This window comes from Bombus vancouverensis, chromosome 15, assembly GCF_051014615.1.
Source record: "Bombus vancouverensis nearcticus chromosome 15, iyBomVanc1_principal, whole genome shotgun sequence".
Classification (NCBI taxonomy): domain Eukaryota; kingdom Metazoa; phylum Arthropoda; class Insecta; order Hymenoptera; family Apidae; genus Bombus; species Bombus vancouverensis.
The window spans coordinates 10176974-10194047 of NC_134925.1; the positions used below are offsets into that span (position 1 = coordinate 10176974).

At 27.8% G+C, this 17074-nt stretch overlaps 5 protein-coding genes across 9 annotated transcripts; 3 read left to right on the forward strand and 2 right to left on the reverse strand.

The window, feature by feature from the left end:
* The first annotated feature begins 143 nt into the window (after nucleotides 1–143).
* On the forward strand, nucleotides 144–2633 carry Smyd5 (SET and MYND domain containing, class 5). Its single transcript, XM_033349878.2, has 5 exons — nucleotides 144–288; nucleotides 455–747; nucleotides 825–1140; nucleotides 1210–1387; nucleotides 1480–2633. Exons 1-5 carry the CDS (start codon nucleotides 244–246, stop codon nucleotides 1806–1808), a joined length of 1161 nt encoding a protein of 386 aa, XP_033205769.1. The 5' UTR covers nucleotides 144–243; the 3' UTR covers nucleotides 1809–2633.
* On the reverse strand, nucleotides 1668–5149 carry LOC117166315 (uncharacterized). Its single transcript, XM_033350184.2, has 8 exons — nucleotides 5015–5149; nucleotides 4227–4603; nucleotides 3931–4115; nucleotides 3793–3850; nucleotides 3245–3719; nucleotides 2990–3157; nucleotides 2733–2901; nucleotides 1668–1804 (listed from the first exon to the last, which is right to left on the reverse strand). The coding sequence occupies exons 2-7, from the start codon at nucleotides 4234–4236 to the stop codon at nucleotides 2763–2765; spliced, it is 1035 nt and encodes a 344-aa protein (XP_033206075.1). The 5' UTR covers nucleotides 4237–4603; nucleotides 5015–5149; the 3' UTR covers nucleotides 1668–1804; nucleotides 2733–2762.
* Nucleotides 5005–12993, forward strand: uex (metal transporter uex). Of its 2 annotated transcripts, none has more exons than XM_033350436.2 (14): nucleotides 5005–5506; nucleotides 6051–6348; nucleotides 6422–6571; nucleotides 6647–6802; nucleotides 6883–7071; nucleotides 7187–7360; nucleotides 7862–8033; nucleotides 8147–8338; nucleotides 8429–8575; nucleotides 8652–8789; nucleotides 8888–9160; nucleotides 9236–9474; nucleotides 9548–9709; nucleotides 9886–12993. In XM_033350436.2, exons 1-14 carry the CDS (start codon nucleotides 5025–5027, stop codon nucleotides 10036–10038), a joined length of 2925 nt encoding a protein of 974 aa, XP_033206327.2. In that variant the 5' UTR covers nucleotides 5005–5024; the 3' UTR covers nucleotides 10039–12993. The 2 variants fall into 2 exon arrangements, with proteins under 2 accessions (XP_033206327.2, XP_033206326.2); XM_033350435.2 differs by having other exon boundaries at nucleotides 5006–5506; nucleotides 9548–9793.
* Nucleotides 12994–13105: 112 nt separating this feature from the next.
* LOC117166464 (uncharacterized) lies at nucleotides 13106–14675 on the reverse strand. Its single transcript, XM_033350439.2, has one exon. The coding sequence runs from the start codon at nucleotides 14669–14671 to the stop codon at nucleotides 13121–13123; it is 1551 nt and encodes a 516-aa protein (XP_033206330.2). The 5' UTR covers nucleotides 14672–14675; the 3' UTR covers nucleotides 13106–13120.
* Fntb (Farnesyl transferase beta subunit) lies at nucleotides 14487–17012 on the forward strand. 4 transcript variants are annotated; one of them, XM_033350443.2, is made up of 7 exons: nucleotides 14487–14618; nucleotides 15249–15365; nucleotides 15455–15574; nucleotides 15653–15891; nucleotides 15983–16283; nucleotides 16359–16600; nucleotides 16663–17012. In XM_033350443.2, exons 2-7 carry the CDS (start codon nucleotides 15252–15254, stop codon nucleotides 16850–16852), a joined length of 1206 nt encoding a protein of 401 aa, XP_033206334.1. In that variant the 5' UTR covers nucleotides 14487–14618; nucleotides 15249–15251; the 3' UTR covers nucleotides 16853–17012. The 4 variants fall into 4 exon arrangements, with proteins under 4 accessions (XP_033206334.1, XP_033206333.1, XP_076480994.1 ...); XM_033350442.2 differs by lacking the exon at nucleotides 14487–14618 and adding an exon at nucleotides 14853–14993; XM_076624879.1 differs by lacking the exon at nucleotides 14487–14618 and adding an exon at nucleotides 15014–15155.
* The last annotated feature ends 62 nt before the right edge of the window (nucleotides 17013–17074 follow it).

The following is a 17074-nucleotide window of genomic DNA, read 5'->3' on the forward strand; positions in this document are numbered from 1 at the left end:
ATTTCATGTTGAATTGTATAATAATCGTTTAAATGAATAACAAAGAAATTTCAGTTTCAAATTTTAAACAAAAATACAATCAACCCAGAATCACCTCAATGTATAATATTCTTTACTATTATAAATAACTGTTCAGAGTTTCTGTAATTACAATTTGACTATAGTGGTGTCATTGTAACAATTACAGACGTGCATTTAAAGGTTAGAAATTAATGTGATTTTTTTGTCAGGGATCAAGTTACAATGGATTCCAATGACTTTCAGATCAGATTAATTAACAATGAAAAGGTATAACAGTACACATGTAATTAATCATTATTTTATATAAAAATTTGTGCGTTTCTAATTATTAACTTAAAAGAGAAAGACATACGAAACTTTCCTTACATTTATTAATATAGGAATCTAAATATTGATTATTATTAAAAGTAAAATAATTATAAATGTTTTACAGGGCAAGGGTCTTTTTGCTGTACGTTCATTTAAATATGGAGATACAATTCTAGAAGAAAAACCTATAATTTGTTGTCAATTCTCATGGAACTTAGACTATGGATACTTAGCTTGTGACAATTGTTTAAAACCTTTAGAAACTGCTGAAGAAAATGTACGTAGATTGACTGGAAACTCAGCAATTATTTTACCTTATCCAGAATGCTGCGAAACAAAAAAAGATTTGATTACAGAATGTCCTGAATGTGGCACAAAATATTGTAGTATTGAATGCCAGAATGATGCTTTTTTAAGGTAATATTACAATTCCATAAATTTAATATTAACATTAAGAACATTATATATAACTGTATGAAATGTAAAAATTTTAGATATCATTGTACAATATGTTTACAATCAAGAGAAAAGGATGAGTCTCATCCCTTGGTGCAATTAAATGAAACATGGAAGCAAATGCATTACCCACCAGAATCAGCAACAGCGATGTTATTAATTAAAATGGTAGCTCTTGTTAATCAAGCTGATAATAAAGAAGAAATGCTTTCAACTTTCTCACAATTTTGTCATCGTACAGTTAATGATACGCATGAAATTGCACACAAATTACTAGGAGAAAAGTTTATTGGACAAATTGAAGTGCTCAGACAAATGATGCAGAAAGCCGTAAATACAGAATTTACAGAACATGTATGTAGCGTAAATATAATTCAAAATATGCTATATTATAAAATAAATTGTTGAAATTTTAATTTACAGTGGTTTACACCAGAAGGTTTTAAAAGTCTATTAGCTTTAGTAGGTACAAATGGTCAGGGAATTGGAACTAGTGCATTTAGTCGTTGGGTTAAAAATGTATCTGCTTTGGAATTACCAAGAGATGAAAGAATCCAAGTTGATAAATTAATAGATCGAATTTATGATGATATGGAAGAAGGTAAGTTTTTCTGATTTTAATATGAATTTATGTTTGTTACATAAATTGTACAAGTATAAATTTTATTTTATCATTAATGTTATCTTTTTTAGCGGTAGCTTTTTTTTTAAACAATGAAGGTTCTGGTCTTTATATCTTTCAATCATCAATAAATCATAGTTGTGTACCAAACGCAGTTGTGGAATTTCCTTATTCAAACAATGTATTGGTTCTAAAAGCTATACGTGATATTCATCCTGAAGAAGAAATATGCATAAGTTACCTTGATGAATGTTGTCTAGAAAGAAGTAGACATTCTCGACAGAAAGCCTTAAGCTCTTTATATTTATTTCATTGCTATTGTAATAAGTGCTTATCACAAGTTAATGATCCAGATTTAACATCAGAAGATGAAATAGACGATGACGACATTTCCAGCTGAAAATACGAATTTTTATAATATACATGCATATAAGTAAATTTTTTAATATTCATATATATCATAATATATATACACTTCAATTTACTTGCATTTATATAGGTAATGTTATTTTACTAGCTCATAATATTAGTAATTACGTATAAACATTAAATATAAAATCGGAACTATTTACAGATATAATTCTTTATCTGGTTTTACCTCTTTCTAAACATATTTACAAATAAAACAACACATTTCGTTACAAGAAATCAATTAGTAGACAGTATTTCTATATACTAATTCTCCATAATACATTTAAAAATAAAATATTTAATATTTAATATTTAACTTCGATATTACTTACATAATTAAAAGACACATTATATTTATCTATAAAAGCTTTTTATTTATAAGCCGTTTTATTGTATTGTAAGTATCAAATAAATTGTATGTATGTGAAAATATTCTATCCTGATATTATATATTGTAATATATATGTACATACATATACATATATAAATGTAAATATAACTGGTATATTAATATAATAGTAAATTAATATAACTAGTATATTAATTTATAGAATCTTTTAATATACTTTTATTGTACTTTAAATAACATCTCACTTTTCATGTATCCTACATCATAAGCTTTCTTTTAACCTTGTTAATTAATGAGACTAATATAAAACGTTTGAAAAAGAAAATGAAAAATGTACTATGTTTCTTTATTTTTAGACATATGAAAATTACATTTTTTTATACGTAACAATTATTTAAAGATATTAAAAAATTGGTCAAAATCAATAACAAAAACATTAAAAAAAATAAATAAATTATGTCTATATATCATGGTAATACGTTTTTACTAATTCGTCTCTTAGAATTTGAATAATTACAAGATCATTGAAGTAATAGGCAAGCTTTGCTCGCATTAGCTCCATACCAGTATAATATGACATTTAAATATTAATTATTAATCCTTCTTAAGTGTTAATACATTTCTTCCTAATGTCATTAAATTTGATATGTAATGAGGCACTGGTGTAACCAATATACGTCGTTCTATTAACTTTGTTAAACATGCAACAATGTTGTGACTGCGAAATTCCCATCTGAAATACATTTAAATACATAAAAAAATAGAATTTTGTTAAAACTATAAAATATTAAATCATATGATTTTATTTAAAAAGGACTCACGCTATTTGCATGTTTTCATTTGGTAATTCTTTTGATACACCTTCATGTGACAGAGGCATACTAGGCCCATTTACAACAAGTACTTCTAAGGTAGGAGGATTATCACCAAAACATTTTTCTGCATACTTTACCCGCTGCTTTTGTTGAGTAAAGTCTATGCCCGTCTTCCTATAGGATATATATGATATGTGATATTACTTTTCTTTAGAACTTTTAAGTTTCATTTTACATATAAATTTTTGAAAGATATGTTACTTTCTATCAAGAACACCATCTTCATATACCACAGTTTTATTAATATTTTCAGAATTCATTGTTCCTTCTTTCCTCTTCCAACATAATTTGCTCAAAGATTTAAGATCTCTACCCATCAATTTAAATCTTTTAGAGTTTTTATAACCCAAACTTCTTACTACAGTATTTAAAATATCAGATGAAATAGTTTTTTTGGTAGAAAAAAAATATTTTTGGCCCATAAATAAAGCAAAAACGTGTGAAATTGCACGTCGATTTTCTTTTCCTTTTTTATTTTTATATTTCGTTGCTGTTAAAGACATATATGTAATATCATTATGTGTATATATCTTTACATTAATTTTCATATTTAATGAATCAAAATTATCTTGCATATTATTTTGAATTTCTCTGTTTATGAAATAATTTACAGTTTTATCAGATCCTATTAATATATAGCCATACCACATTCTTTTATTACTGTGCCAGCTTATATCTGAAATATAAAAATTTCATTACATCAGTCTATAAAATAAATAAAGTCTATGATTGAATTTTGTGTGTCTTACCAACTAATCGTAGTGTTGATAAACGATCTCTTAAAATTTTCTCCGTAACTTTTTCTTCCTATAATAAAAAATAAAAGAAACGCAATATATAACAGTAAATAAAATTAATAAGATTGTATGCCTGTACATAAAACTTACGATGACAACCATTTTAATAACTTCTGCTACATTGTGTGATGTAAAATTTTTGTGATGTTTAATTAATTCGGATCTTATATTATTCCACGATATTTCTGGAAAAACTGGCGCTACTGATAATTCTAATTCCTCGAACTTGAATCTCTTAATAACGTTAACTATCTCTTGTACAAATGTAGACGTTGCTAAAAGATTTAAAAGAAATTATTAGTGTAATTTTAACTCAACGTTTCAAAATAACCTCTTTGATTTCATAAATGACATTTCAAGATATTAATTTATCAAAGAATACTAACCGGTCGGCATTATGTACAGCAAAAACGGAATAAAATTTAACAACAGAGTAACTTTATATTAGCGTCAAAATTTATGAAACTTTCTCAAAATCCATTAAGGTCTATTATCAAACATTTCACACATTAACAAAACATATATGCAAACGTAACTTATTTCCCGCCAAAATAGAAAGATTATGTGGCGCCCCCTCGACCAACTTCACAATCAACCCATGAGTGGCGCCACGTCACGAACTACAAAAGCGCCTCCAAACCTCGTCAGTCAAAAAAGCAAACCCTAACCGCGCGACACAGACTTTCCATTTGTAATCTTTTCTCCAGAATAAACCACATCTTTTTAGCGTTAGCATCTCGTCATCTTTGTAAATTGGCAAACACTAAAAATAGGAGAAAATAAAACTTTTAACTTCTTCCAAAAATGGTATATCAGTTGGTATAATATTAACCCTTTAAGGTTCTATATGTGAATGAATGAATCGTCGAGTGTAACTCGAGATATTATATTTCGTATGTGATATAATATAATATATCATATAGTATATACATATATTTATAGTATATACATATATTTAATAAATATGTTATTGTGTTAGCTTGCCGCTAAAATATTGAAATAGCGGATATTAACTTGGCAACAGTAACTGACGAAAATAACCAAAATGAAAGTTCAAAAATACCGCGAATCATAAACGGTTAAATTCTATAAGATGTAAAATCTATACTATGGTTGATCTGTGATAATACGCAAGCGTATTGTGACGATACGATATTATAAATGCAGTACTAACTGAGGACTGTATGAAGTTGTCACGGTGCACTTGTCGCATGATGGCGCAACATGTTGTCTGCTCAAGCACACCGGCAGCTCTTTTATTACTTGTTTTTGTGACATCCAATTTAGTAACCGTTAATACATTTACAAAAGTGAAAGTATCTGATAATTTAAGTGTCAAGTCAGTGGATGTCTTAATCAGGAAAAAATCTTTTACGGGAGAGAACGTGTCTTCTAGTTCAAGTTTCTTGATTGAAATTCTTGGCACCGGCCTCGAGAATAATGTCTCATTACTCTGGTCACGTACAATTGATAACTGCGATTCAGAAAACAAATTAAGTGCAATTTGGATCTCACCGAATGGCAGTCGTGCGATATATAAGTTCGACAAAGTTCCTAATTTTAAGGTTACTACGATCTATTTCTGTCTAAAGATCGTCAGCATATTCGGTGAAATATGGACCAATCTTGGAAGCAATTTTACTATCAGGTCTCCAATACAATCAAAGTAAGTTAAATATTAGATAACTTGTCTTTATCCGAGCATCATTAAAGAGAATTTTCTTGCCATATAAATAATAGACATTTATCGTATGACTTGGCACCATTTTTTACGAAAGCGGAAATCCCGATATTATCGACGGCAAGAGACTTCTCCTATAATGCTATAATTATATGTACATATGAAACATCATTATTTTGCTACTATGTAACGTCATAAAGTAACATGTTTATCTGATTCTATTCACAATTTCGTATTTAAACATTCAAATATAAGCAAGTTTAATTAATTGTTTGCATAAAGGTCAATTAATTCTAAAGATTAATTAATAATTTTAACTTTGCTTATACATCAGATATGTTAAATTTATAATTCTTTTAATTAAAACATTAATTTTACTTTTAAAAAAACTAACAAAGACGTTTCTTATTAAATAAACTTTGGAACAATTCTTAAAATTACTTCTTGTTAATTCTAATAATTCTTAATTCTTTTTCTTTTTTTAAATAAAGATTAATTTAATCTATTGTTTTATGTCACTTATTCCCAGAAAATATTTTCGTACAAGACGTGACACTTTGAATTTATTACGTACTGTCAATGATGACCCCGAAAATCTATTTACTCGGCAAATTCATACAGATGTGTTTATTGAGGGTCTGAGAATAGAGACATCAGCAAAGGATCCTAGTTATAGGGAAGATGGTATTCCAGAGATACTTGCTGGCAGTAAGGCAGTCATAAGATTATTTGGTTTTGGTTTCACAGAAGGTACTTTGATTACTTTTACTGATGAACCAGCCAAAAGGGGTAGTATCTGCGATAAGATTAAAACCAATGAATTTTTAGTAAGCATTTCTATCTTACATGTTAGAAAATGTTTATACCATAAATAATTTTTTAAAAATATGATTGATACAGGTACAAAATGTAAGAAATAACACTGCAACTATTGATGTGGTATTACCTCTTGGTTCACCTTTCTTCATATGTGTAAAACAACCAGTATATGGAGAGGCAGATCCAAACACTTTACTCTTTAGACATCAAGGCACTGAATCATGGCAAACTGTAAGTAATAAAATATAATAAAAACAAAATACCATTAACCATTAATCAATATATTAGAAATATTTATTTTTACAGATATATACATATGAAAAATTTTTACCACTTTGGCTTAGTATTGTAATTATTTTCATGTGTCTTACTTTTTCTGCTCTATTTTCTGGTTTAAATTTGGGATTAATGGCAATGGACAGAACTGAGTTGAAGATACTTTGTAATACTGGAACAGAAAAGGTACCTTACTTTCTACTACTTGGAGTTATTTCAATTATTTAATTTTATAACAATTTCATTCGATAATTCATGTATTAAAGGAAAAACAATATGCAAGAACAATACAACCAGTGAGAAATCATGGGAATTATTTGTTATGCTCAATTTTATTCTCCAATGTTTTGGTGAATTCGATCTTTACTATTTTGTTAGATGATTTAACTTCTGGATTAGTTGCTGTTATTTGCTCTACTTTAGCTATTGTAATTTTTGGTGAAATTTCGCCACAAGTAAGTATATTTGCAAGAGTATATATTTTATTTTCAATGGAAACATTGGATAAAAACATAACTTTTAAATTTTAGAGATAATTTAATAATTAGGGAAATTACTTTATACCTTTAGGCTATTTGCAGTAGACATGGATTGTGTATTGGAGCAAAAACTATTTACATTACCAAATTAACTATGGTATTAACATTTCCAATGAGTTATCCTATCAGCAAACTTTTAGATTTCCTTCTTGGAGAAGAAATTGGCAATGTATATAATCGTGAGCGGTTAAAGGAACTTGTAAAGGTATGGGGTAACGAAGCAACTGTTATAATTTTCTCTTTTAGCTTCCTATATTCTGAATATGATCTTTTCTGTTTGCAATTTGAAGTATATATTATCAAAACTCCTTTTCAAATTTTTTCCTGTATGGATCTTATCAGAATGCGTATGGATAGGACAGATAATTATACTAACATCTAAATTCAATCATATGTAGGTAAGATATAGATCTACTGACGTTTGTTTGGAGTTTTTATACTGTTCAGCGTATATGTTAGATTACTTATCATCATGAAACTTAAATAAGATAACCTTACACTCTTATACTGTGCCAATTTAAGTTGAATTTATCTTCTATATATATGTGCATTAATATAAAGATAAATAATATATTTAATTAATATCCATTAATTTTATCAAGTGTGTTATTCATGTAATCTAATAACATTATCAAAGATTTCATATCAGTATATGTGAATTATACGTATAATATATAAGTGTGTTATTCTGTATTGTTATCTGTAGGTAACAACAGGATATAATGATTTAGAAAAAGATGAAGTGAACATTATTGCTGGGGCATTAGAGTTGCGAAAAAAAACTGTTAAGGATGTAATGACAAAAATTGAGGATGTATATATGTTGGATTATAATGCCATTTTAGATTTTGAGACAGTATCAGAAATTATGAAATCAGGTTTAAATTTTGCATTACTTATATGTTTATCAATAGAATATAGAATATTGTTTTTACAAATAATAATACATATACATGTACAGTTTACATCATTTATTATTGTTACTTTTTAGGTTTTTCTCGTATACCAGTATATGAAGGTGCAAGAACAAATATTGTTACAATGCTTTATATTAAAGATCTCGCATTTGTTGATCCAGATGATAATATGCCACTAAAAACTTTATGTCAATTTTATCAAAATCCATGTAACTTCATTTTTGAAGATGTTACGCTAGACATTATGTTTAAACAATTTAAAGAAGGTTTATATCTTTCAAACTAATCTATGTCATTGGATCGTTTAATGTATCTCTTGTAAAAGTAAAAATCTATCTAACCTACACTTATTTTAGGTCATAAAGGACACATGGCATTTGTTCAAAGGGTTAATAACGAAGGCGAAGGCGATCCTTTTTATGAAGTAATAGGATTGGTTACATTAGAAGATGTTATAGAAGAATTAATTCAAGCTGAGATCATGGATGAAACTGACGTCTTTAGTAAGTCACCTGTATGAAAAATGCGCTATATTGTATATGCATGAATGCAATTAACATTAATAATGTTTTCTTGCAGCGGATAATAAATCTAAGCGCAGAAGACAAGCTAGACATAAAATACAAGATTTCACCGTGTTTGCAGAGAAGAAAGAAAATCAACGAATTCATATATCGCCTCAATTAACATTGGCTATGTTTCAGTATTTGTCTACAAGTAGGAAGAAGTGTTTTGATTTAAGAAAATATGAAATTTATATAAAACATTATTTTAGTGCTGTTAAAATGTATCTGAGTGTAATATATGATCCACAGCTGTAGATGCTTTTAAGCCCGATACAATATCGGAAACTATTTTGCGTCGTTTACTTAAACAAGATATTATTTATCACATCAAAGTGAAATCACGCGAAAAAGCAAGAAATGATCCCGTAGCGGTAATTTATCAACAAGGAAAAGCGGTCGACTACTTCGTCTTAATCTTAGAAGGTCGAGTTGAAGTTACAGTTGGAAAAGAGAATATGATGTTCGAAAGCGGCCCGTTTACGTATTTTGGTTCTCAAGCACTTACTGTCAATGTTGGAATTGGTAAAATTTATGTTAAGATTGCTCCTTATGTCTAAAATATTCAGCATGTTCATGGACTTATATGTAATTTTTCAGCTGAGTCACCTACCAATACAAATCCTCAAACGGTGGGAAGTATACAATCGATCAATTTAGATTCTATGTTACGGTATACATTCGTTCCTGACTATACGGTACGGGCAGTCACGGAAGTGTTTTACGTCAAAATTAAAAGATCTTTATATTTGGCTGCGAAACGAGCCACACTTCTAGAAAGAAGTCAGAAAGATTCATTACCCGGTCAGGAACAACAATTTGACGACGAAGTAGAAAAGGTTAATTGCATGATATTAATGGTCTTAAAAATATGATCAAATTTATATTATATAATAATTTCATAATTCTTAGTTACTACATTCTTTGGATGAAGATGATCGTAGTATGCCAGAATCTCCGATATTGCCTGTTGACAAAGAAAAAGAAAGTAAAAAGGAGAAGGAGAAAGAGAAAGAAAAAGATAATGTGCAATCTCCTATTCACAGTGCAACTGCTCCAACTTCACCCGCTCCAGTCAGTGCTAATCCAATTACACATTCGAAATTCATCTCATTATATAGTGATCATAATGGAAAACTTAAAAATTCACCAGTAAAGGTTGACTTTTTATTATCATAATTTCATTATTTTAATTTTATAGAATGTAAAAAATTATACTAAAAAGTAATGACTTCATACATGTATTCTAGACAACAATAATCAGTCCTGGTCAGGCACAACCTAAGTTAGATTTAAATACAGAGATTCTGGCTCGTCAAGAAGCAAACAGAGCTATATCAGCAAAAAAATTAATCGAAGAAGAAGAAAGAACGAATCTCCTGCCTAAGCAAGAAGACTCTTAACGTTCGGAAAATAGTCGACAGCATTTAGTGAGTCGACATTAACACTGCAGGTATTAAACAACGAAGAGCAGGAAAAACCTCTATGACATACAATGCTATCATGGCATTAGGTACTTAACAAATTACTTAAATATTTATCGCGAAACAAATTGATAGTTGATCTTGTGTATTTTAAGTTTCAAATATTTGGGTTTGTGGAAACCACCCACTATGTTCTACATATATAAAGTTAGTACGCTCAGGGAAAGTTGCCAAAATTTCAGATACTCATATATCTACATTTGACTCTTCTTGTAGTCTACGTAAACAATTTCATACGTAATTAAAATTTAATACACTTTTAATCAATAAATGTTGCATAATTTTTTATAGATATTTTATATTTTAAAAGAGCGGAACACTTACTGAAGATTGTTTATTCTCGTTATTATAGCAAACTTCATTTTCTATTGTTTATCACAAAATGCATATATATTTTTCAACTATTCTTCTTGAACATTTGTAAATATCACTATACCATGCATTTCCTCATAAGAACGATACTTAATGATATGTGCATTTCATATTGATGAAATACACATTTATATGACATTTCTTAATGATTACATATGAATAATCCTGTTGTTATGCTTATGCCCCACAAAGCAAATGAAGTTTTTAAAAATTTAAAAACAAAGTAGCCAAATTTAAATGCAGTTGTATAACTACAATTAGTTTTTTACATTTCTTACACCATCAAGTCAACAAACTTTATTCAAGGATGTATTTGATTAAGAACGTGTTACATTAGAAGGTTAAAAGAACTCTGAATGTATAATTTAATATATTCTTTAGACACATAGAGTTCTTTGAAACGACACGTCATTTTTCAGTTATCTTGTATTCGTTAAATCATATTCCTTACACAAATGTGAATAGTGTAAATAGAAGGAACAAATTGTTCCCATTTGTAATGAATTATGAAATTCTCGGTATATATGGTATAAAAATACTATGTATTTTTATTCAGTGCCTTAAAAAATTTATAAACTGTGTTTAATCGTATTTAAAAAATTGCATTTTAATAAGAAATAGATATGATTTCTATAGCAAAATTCAAATTATATGTTCATTTAAATTTATTTGCTATAGTGAAATGCAATTAATTTAACTTTCGGTTTAAAACAGAAATTTACTTTGTTTATAAATCTTCTTTCATTTATGATGTATGTACAACATGAATAGTTATGTGTTTCTTAGAAAAAAAAAAGAAATGTTGAGCGATAACACAATCCCTGTAGACAAATAGTGAATTGCAAAGAGTTCGATATTTTAACGATATATGCCTAATGTGTGCTTTTATTCCATTTGTTTTTCTCAATTACTATATTTTTATTATACAAAAGAGTGTGTGTCAGATATAAAATTTAATGTTCAACATTTGTACATATCTTAAGTTTCAAATAGTTAATAGTTTAAAATAGTATTTTACGAATAGAAGTTTTTCTAAATTTCAAAAAATCTCTAATAAAAAAATCATAAATGTATAATCAGCCGTTAAATGTGCAAAGTAATTAGATATTCTAAAAAAAATTTAGTATTGGTTTTCTTGACAAATAAAATTCAATTCATGTACTCACTCTTAAAAGCAGAACAAGTCTACAGTATAGAATTACTTGGATAGAGTGATGAAATTTATAATTCTAGATATAAATTATTGCAGCGTATCGTTATTTTTTCTTAAAATTTAATAGATAGACCATTACTGCCATATTTTTTAAACTTATAAATATTTCAATAATCCTTTCAAGTAGCTTTTAAAAATACGTAAGAAATTGAAAGCAATTACTACCATTATTTGTAAATATTAATTATTCAAAAACTGAATGAGATACTATAATTTCAAAGTATGAAATGTAGCTTATGCATTTTCATTACAAAAGAATATTCATTTTAATGTAATATGAGCTTCAGATTTAAAAGAAGTCATTCAGATTTTAATTTTTATATAAATATATATTTATTATTTAAGGAATTTTATGTAAATATGTTTGAGTATTTACATAAAATATGTTTAAATGTTTTGGGCAATTTTATGGAATATTTTACATTCGTACGAAATATACAATATAACTTTAAGCTCCATATACTCATATTAACACATTATGTTACAATTAACATTAATGTATTTAGACAATGCATACCTTTAAATTACAATAGATAGACCATATAGTGTCATGTATTGTGTAGCATTTATTGTTCTTTTATTGTTTTTTTTCTTTATTGCTTAGTTCTTTATTCCCAATTTATTTTTAATTTTCGATGAATATTACAGACAATATTTTTACAATCCATTTAGTCATTATGCATTCTATTAACAGCAATTTAAAGTACTTATTGAAATTTATTTATATTTACAGTATTTTATAGAAATTATAGATATCACTAACTGTGAGTTTATACCCATAACAATTTTATGTTATTTTCACAACAGAAATTGTATCTTACTAAGTGAAGATATAAATATTAGTGAAGCATGTGAAAGAAAAATTAAAAAATAACAACTATTTATGTGTGTTATATTTGTAAACTGACTTTTAGTCGATTAACATTATGTAATAGTGTGCCTATAAATAAAAATAAGTGTATATTGCTCACATCAATAGCAAAATTTTGCCAAAATCATGATGCAGAAAAAGATATTCAGTTATCTCTTTCTGCACATTATTCCTTGATAAATCAAAATATTATCCAAAAAAAGGCATACACATTAATACTAAACCAAAATGCTCTGTATTGGTGTATAGCAGGGAACTGCACATTGCACATAGTTTCAGCAACATTGTATAATCTATATTGTATAATTATAGAATTGATAAAAAGCATGTCGATAAAAATGTGTATCCAAAAAAAGAGTCAAATATTTATCAACATATTATTATATCCGCAAAATAAAGATACAGTTTTGTTTTCAAATGCATTCGATTTTTTTTGTTGGATTCCTATATATTCAACTCCTATTTCTTATATAAATTTATATTATAAAAATATAACGTAAATATCAAATTTTAAAAAAATCCGTTCGTTTGTATGTTGTTAAAATTTATATATCACTAAGTTCTTTTCTTAGACTTTTCTTAACTTCAGATAATTTTTTCATATTAATGTTTCCTTCTTGTATACAAGTTTTAAGTATGGCAATTTTAGAATTTATAAAATCGACATTCAATCTCTTTTTCTTCTTTCTTCTTTCCAAATAATCACTGATTACATAATTCCTTATTAAACACCAAGGATATCTTTTATCTCTAAAAGCTATTAAATCTATTGCAATTTGTGATGTATCTGCCATTAAATTTTCAGGTATATAAATATCAGCTATAGTCTCCCGACCTACTATTTTCTTCATACAAAACAGATTTTGATATCCCAATTTTACATTAAGGACGACCCAACTATTTTTTGGCAGGACATCGTGAAAATTTGCTGATAAAAATATCCGATTTGCTATGTAATTTATCATCATTTTTGGACATAACTGTATCTTGTCTTTATGTGCATATAAATTTATTCTTCTTAATTTATCCTTTTCTGCTGTTAATATTTCATTTAAAGTTTGTAATTCTTGAGTACCTTTATAAATCTTATCCATTATAAGTGACACACCATCTAACATACTGGAGTGAAGATTAATAAAAGTATTGTTTTCCGTTGACAATGTTCTTTCTACTGTACTTATAGGAAACTCTACTAACTGATTATCTTCTGTCAAACCTAAGATTATATTAGAGTCATATGATTGTAAACAAACAAAGCTTTTATCTTCAACTTTTACTTGATAAATATTATCAATTAGTAATTGCTTCTTTACATAATATAATTTAGATTCATGTGAATAAACAATCCATAATATATCTTCTAGGGATTGGCTAAAACCAGCGCAAATGGCTTGTATCTGTGTTCTTATATAAATTGTTTCAAAAACAAGCACATTATCTTTTGAATGCATTAAAATAATAACATTTGTATTTGTAGTAAGAAGTAATGCTGCAATTTTGGAACTCTTTCGTACAGGTATTATATTACTAATGGAATAAATACTGCTATGCATTATTTTTACATTTTCATTGATTAGCATTAAAAGTTTTAGTCCATCTGCAATTATGCATAAATTTTTTACAGTAGAATCATTATTTGTTAAAGTTTTCATAAAATATTCCACAACGCCATCCGCATTTAATGGATAAACATAAAGTTGACTGGGATTAGTTTCTTGAGAAGAAAGCTTAAATAGCAGTTTATTTGTCATTTCTCGCTTATTATCTAAATAAAGATACTCATTTCTAGGTATCAATACTTCATAAAAAACAGTACCCATTCCAATTGCATTTTTACTTAGAACAGCAAATTCTCGGTCTCTTGAAAGTTTGTAAACGCCGTGTGGAATGCAAATTAAAAAAATTCGGCCAGTAAAACATTGTATAGTTTTTATTGGAGCTGGAGCTGTTAATACTTTAACAGATACGTACTCATTATTTGTATATGGAAATATTATAAGTTTATCTTGATTCCAGCAAAAACAAGTCCTTTCGTCGTAAAATGTATGAATAACAAAATTTTTTGATAAAAAATTAGTATCTGTAATAATATACATTATTATTATTGCAGTTCACGATATGTGCTAAACACCACGTGTTATTTTTCTTTTTATTGCGCAATAATATCAATCTAGCAATATACGTGTAAATAATATTTTATAACAAAAATGCTCCTGACATTTTTACTTGTATAAAAATTACAAATTAAGAAGAAATGTTCGAATAGGTTAATTCTCCTAGAGACAAAGCGCACCATCACACGACAAGTTTAATAACTAAAGCTTTCTTCTTACATTTTAATCATTTACGTATCTGGTGCAACTTCTAATTAGTTACTGTCAGAGAAATTTTAACCTTCTCCTTGTCTTGAGTCTTGAAGTAATTATTATACAATCAACGTGAAAGTGATATAACCCTTACAACATTATTCAATTCGAAGAAATTTTACTTGAAATTCAAAGTTTTACTAAGAAGCAGAATTTTATCATTTAAAGCGATGACAAAAGACCCATCTTTTTTCCGTCTTTCCTTTAAAATCTCGTAGTACAATCTTCGTTTTATATATATATCTTTATTTTAATACATGATTTATTTCTTTCAATTGTTAATACAATATATCCACGTGTTTAATAGATCATGTGGAATTCAAAAATTAGTGAACGTGATGAACCACACATTAGAACTTATGCCGAGATATTAAAACAAAAACAGGATGATGAAGGATATCAAACAACAAGTTCAATACGACAAGTATGCTTTCAATATCAATAAATTAATTACCTACCAGATATACCTTTCTTTTTCTGTATTGTTAATATTCCTTAATGTTTTGAGTTTAGGATCGTGTTGAAAATGATATACTGAAATTGTATAAATTAAGTAATGAACCTGTTTTAGCAAGACAGAAACATATTCAGTTCTTAAAAAAATCTTTGTTTCATCTTACCGAAGCTTACCAGGTAAGAATATCTAGATTGTATTTATTAGCAATCTATGTTTTAATTATACTTAAAATTGTTATATATATTTTTTTGTAGTGTTTAGATTCTAGCAGACCATGGCTCTGTTATTGGAGTCTACATTCTCTTCAAATCCTAGGAGAACGTTTAGAATATGATGAATATTCAAAAATTATTGGTTTTTTGGCCAAATGTCAATCACCAGAAGGAGGCTTTGGAGGAGGTCCAGGGCAGCATCCTCATTTAGCCTCTACATATGCAGCAATAAATGCTTTATGTACTATTGGTACTCCGCAAGCTTATCAAGTAATTGATAGGTATATACATAAAAGAAGTGATCGAAAGTACACATTTTAAGAGATTTTGATTTAAAAATTCCATTTGTAAGATTTTGTGTATTGATTTTAGAAAAGGACTTAAACAATTTTTAGCATCTTTACATGGAGAAGATGGTTCTTTCAGTCTACATAAAGATGGAGAAACAGATATAAGAGGAATATATTGTGCTCTTTCTGTAGCAAAACTGACAAATGTATATACTCCTGAAATATTTAAGGGAAGTGAAAGTTGGATAGCTAAATGTCAAACATGGGAAGGTGGTTTTGGTGGTTCTCCTGGCATGGAAGCTCATGGAGGATATGGATTTTGTGGGTTAGCAGCACTTATGCTTCTTGGAAAACCTCACTTCTGTTGTTTGAAATCATTTCTGGTATTCAGCTGATATAGTGAATTTTATAATACGTATACATTAAAAAAGCCATTCTTCATATCTATTTATTTTCAGAGGTGGATAGTAAACAAACAAATGCGTTTGGAAGGTGGATTCCAGGGGCGCACAGAGAAACTAGTAGATGGCTGTTATTCATTTTGGCAAGGTGGAGCCTTTCCACTGATTCATACAATTTTAAGTATGGAGAACAAAGTGTTTAATTCCGCATATTGGTTGTTTAATCAAGAGGCCTTACAGGAATATTTAATAATCTGCTGCCAACATCCTCATGGGAGTCTTGTAGACAAGCCTGGAAAGTATGAAACACTGCTATTACTTATTGTAAAAGCAATTTTATAAATTATTATATTTATTTCAGAAGTCAAGATGTATATCATACATGTTATGCACTTAGTGGATTGTCAATTGCACAGAATTCTCCATTGCCATTGATCATTGGATCGCCTAATTTAAATTTAGTGAAAATAATTCATCCTTTGTATAATTTAGAAAATTCTTGTGCAATTAATGCATTGAAATATTTTAATACGCTGCCGATACCTGACTGAGCATACATTTAATATTCAAAATAAATTGATGGAATATAAATACTTTTATTTCATCTTAGTAAGAAGTTTAAAGACAGGCTCTACTTTATTTTACATAAAAATTGACCAACAGATTGTAAATATAAGATTATTGAATAATAAAAGTAATAATAATTATAAATTATTGAATTAACAATTTTTTAATTCCAATGTTAATCAAAATTTAATTAACATTATTTTGTT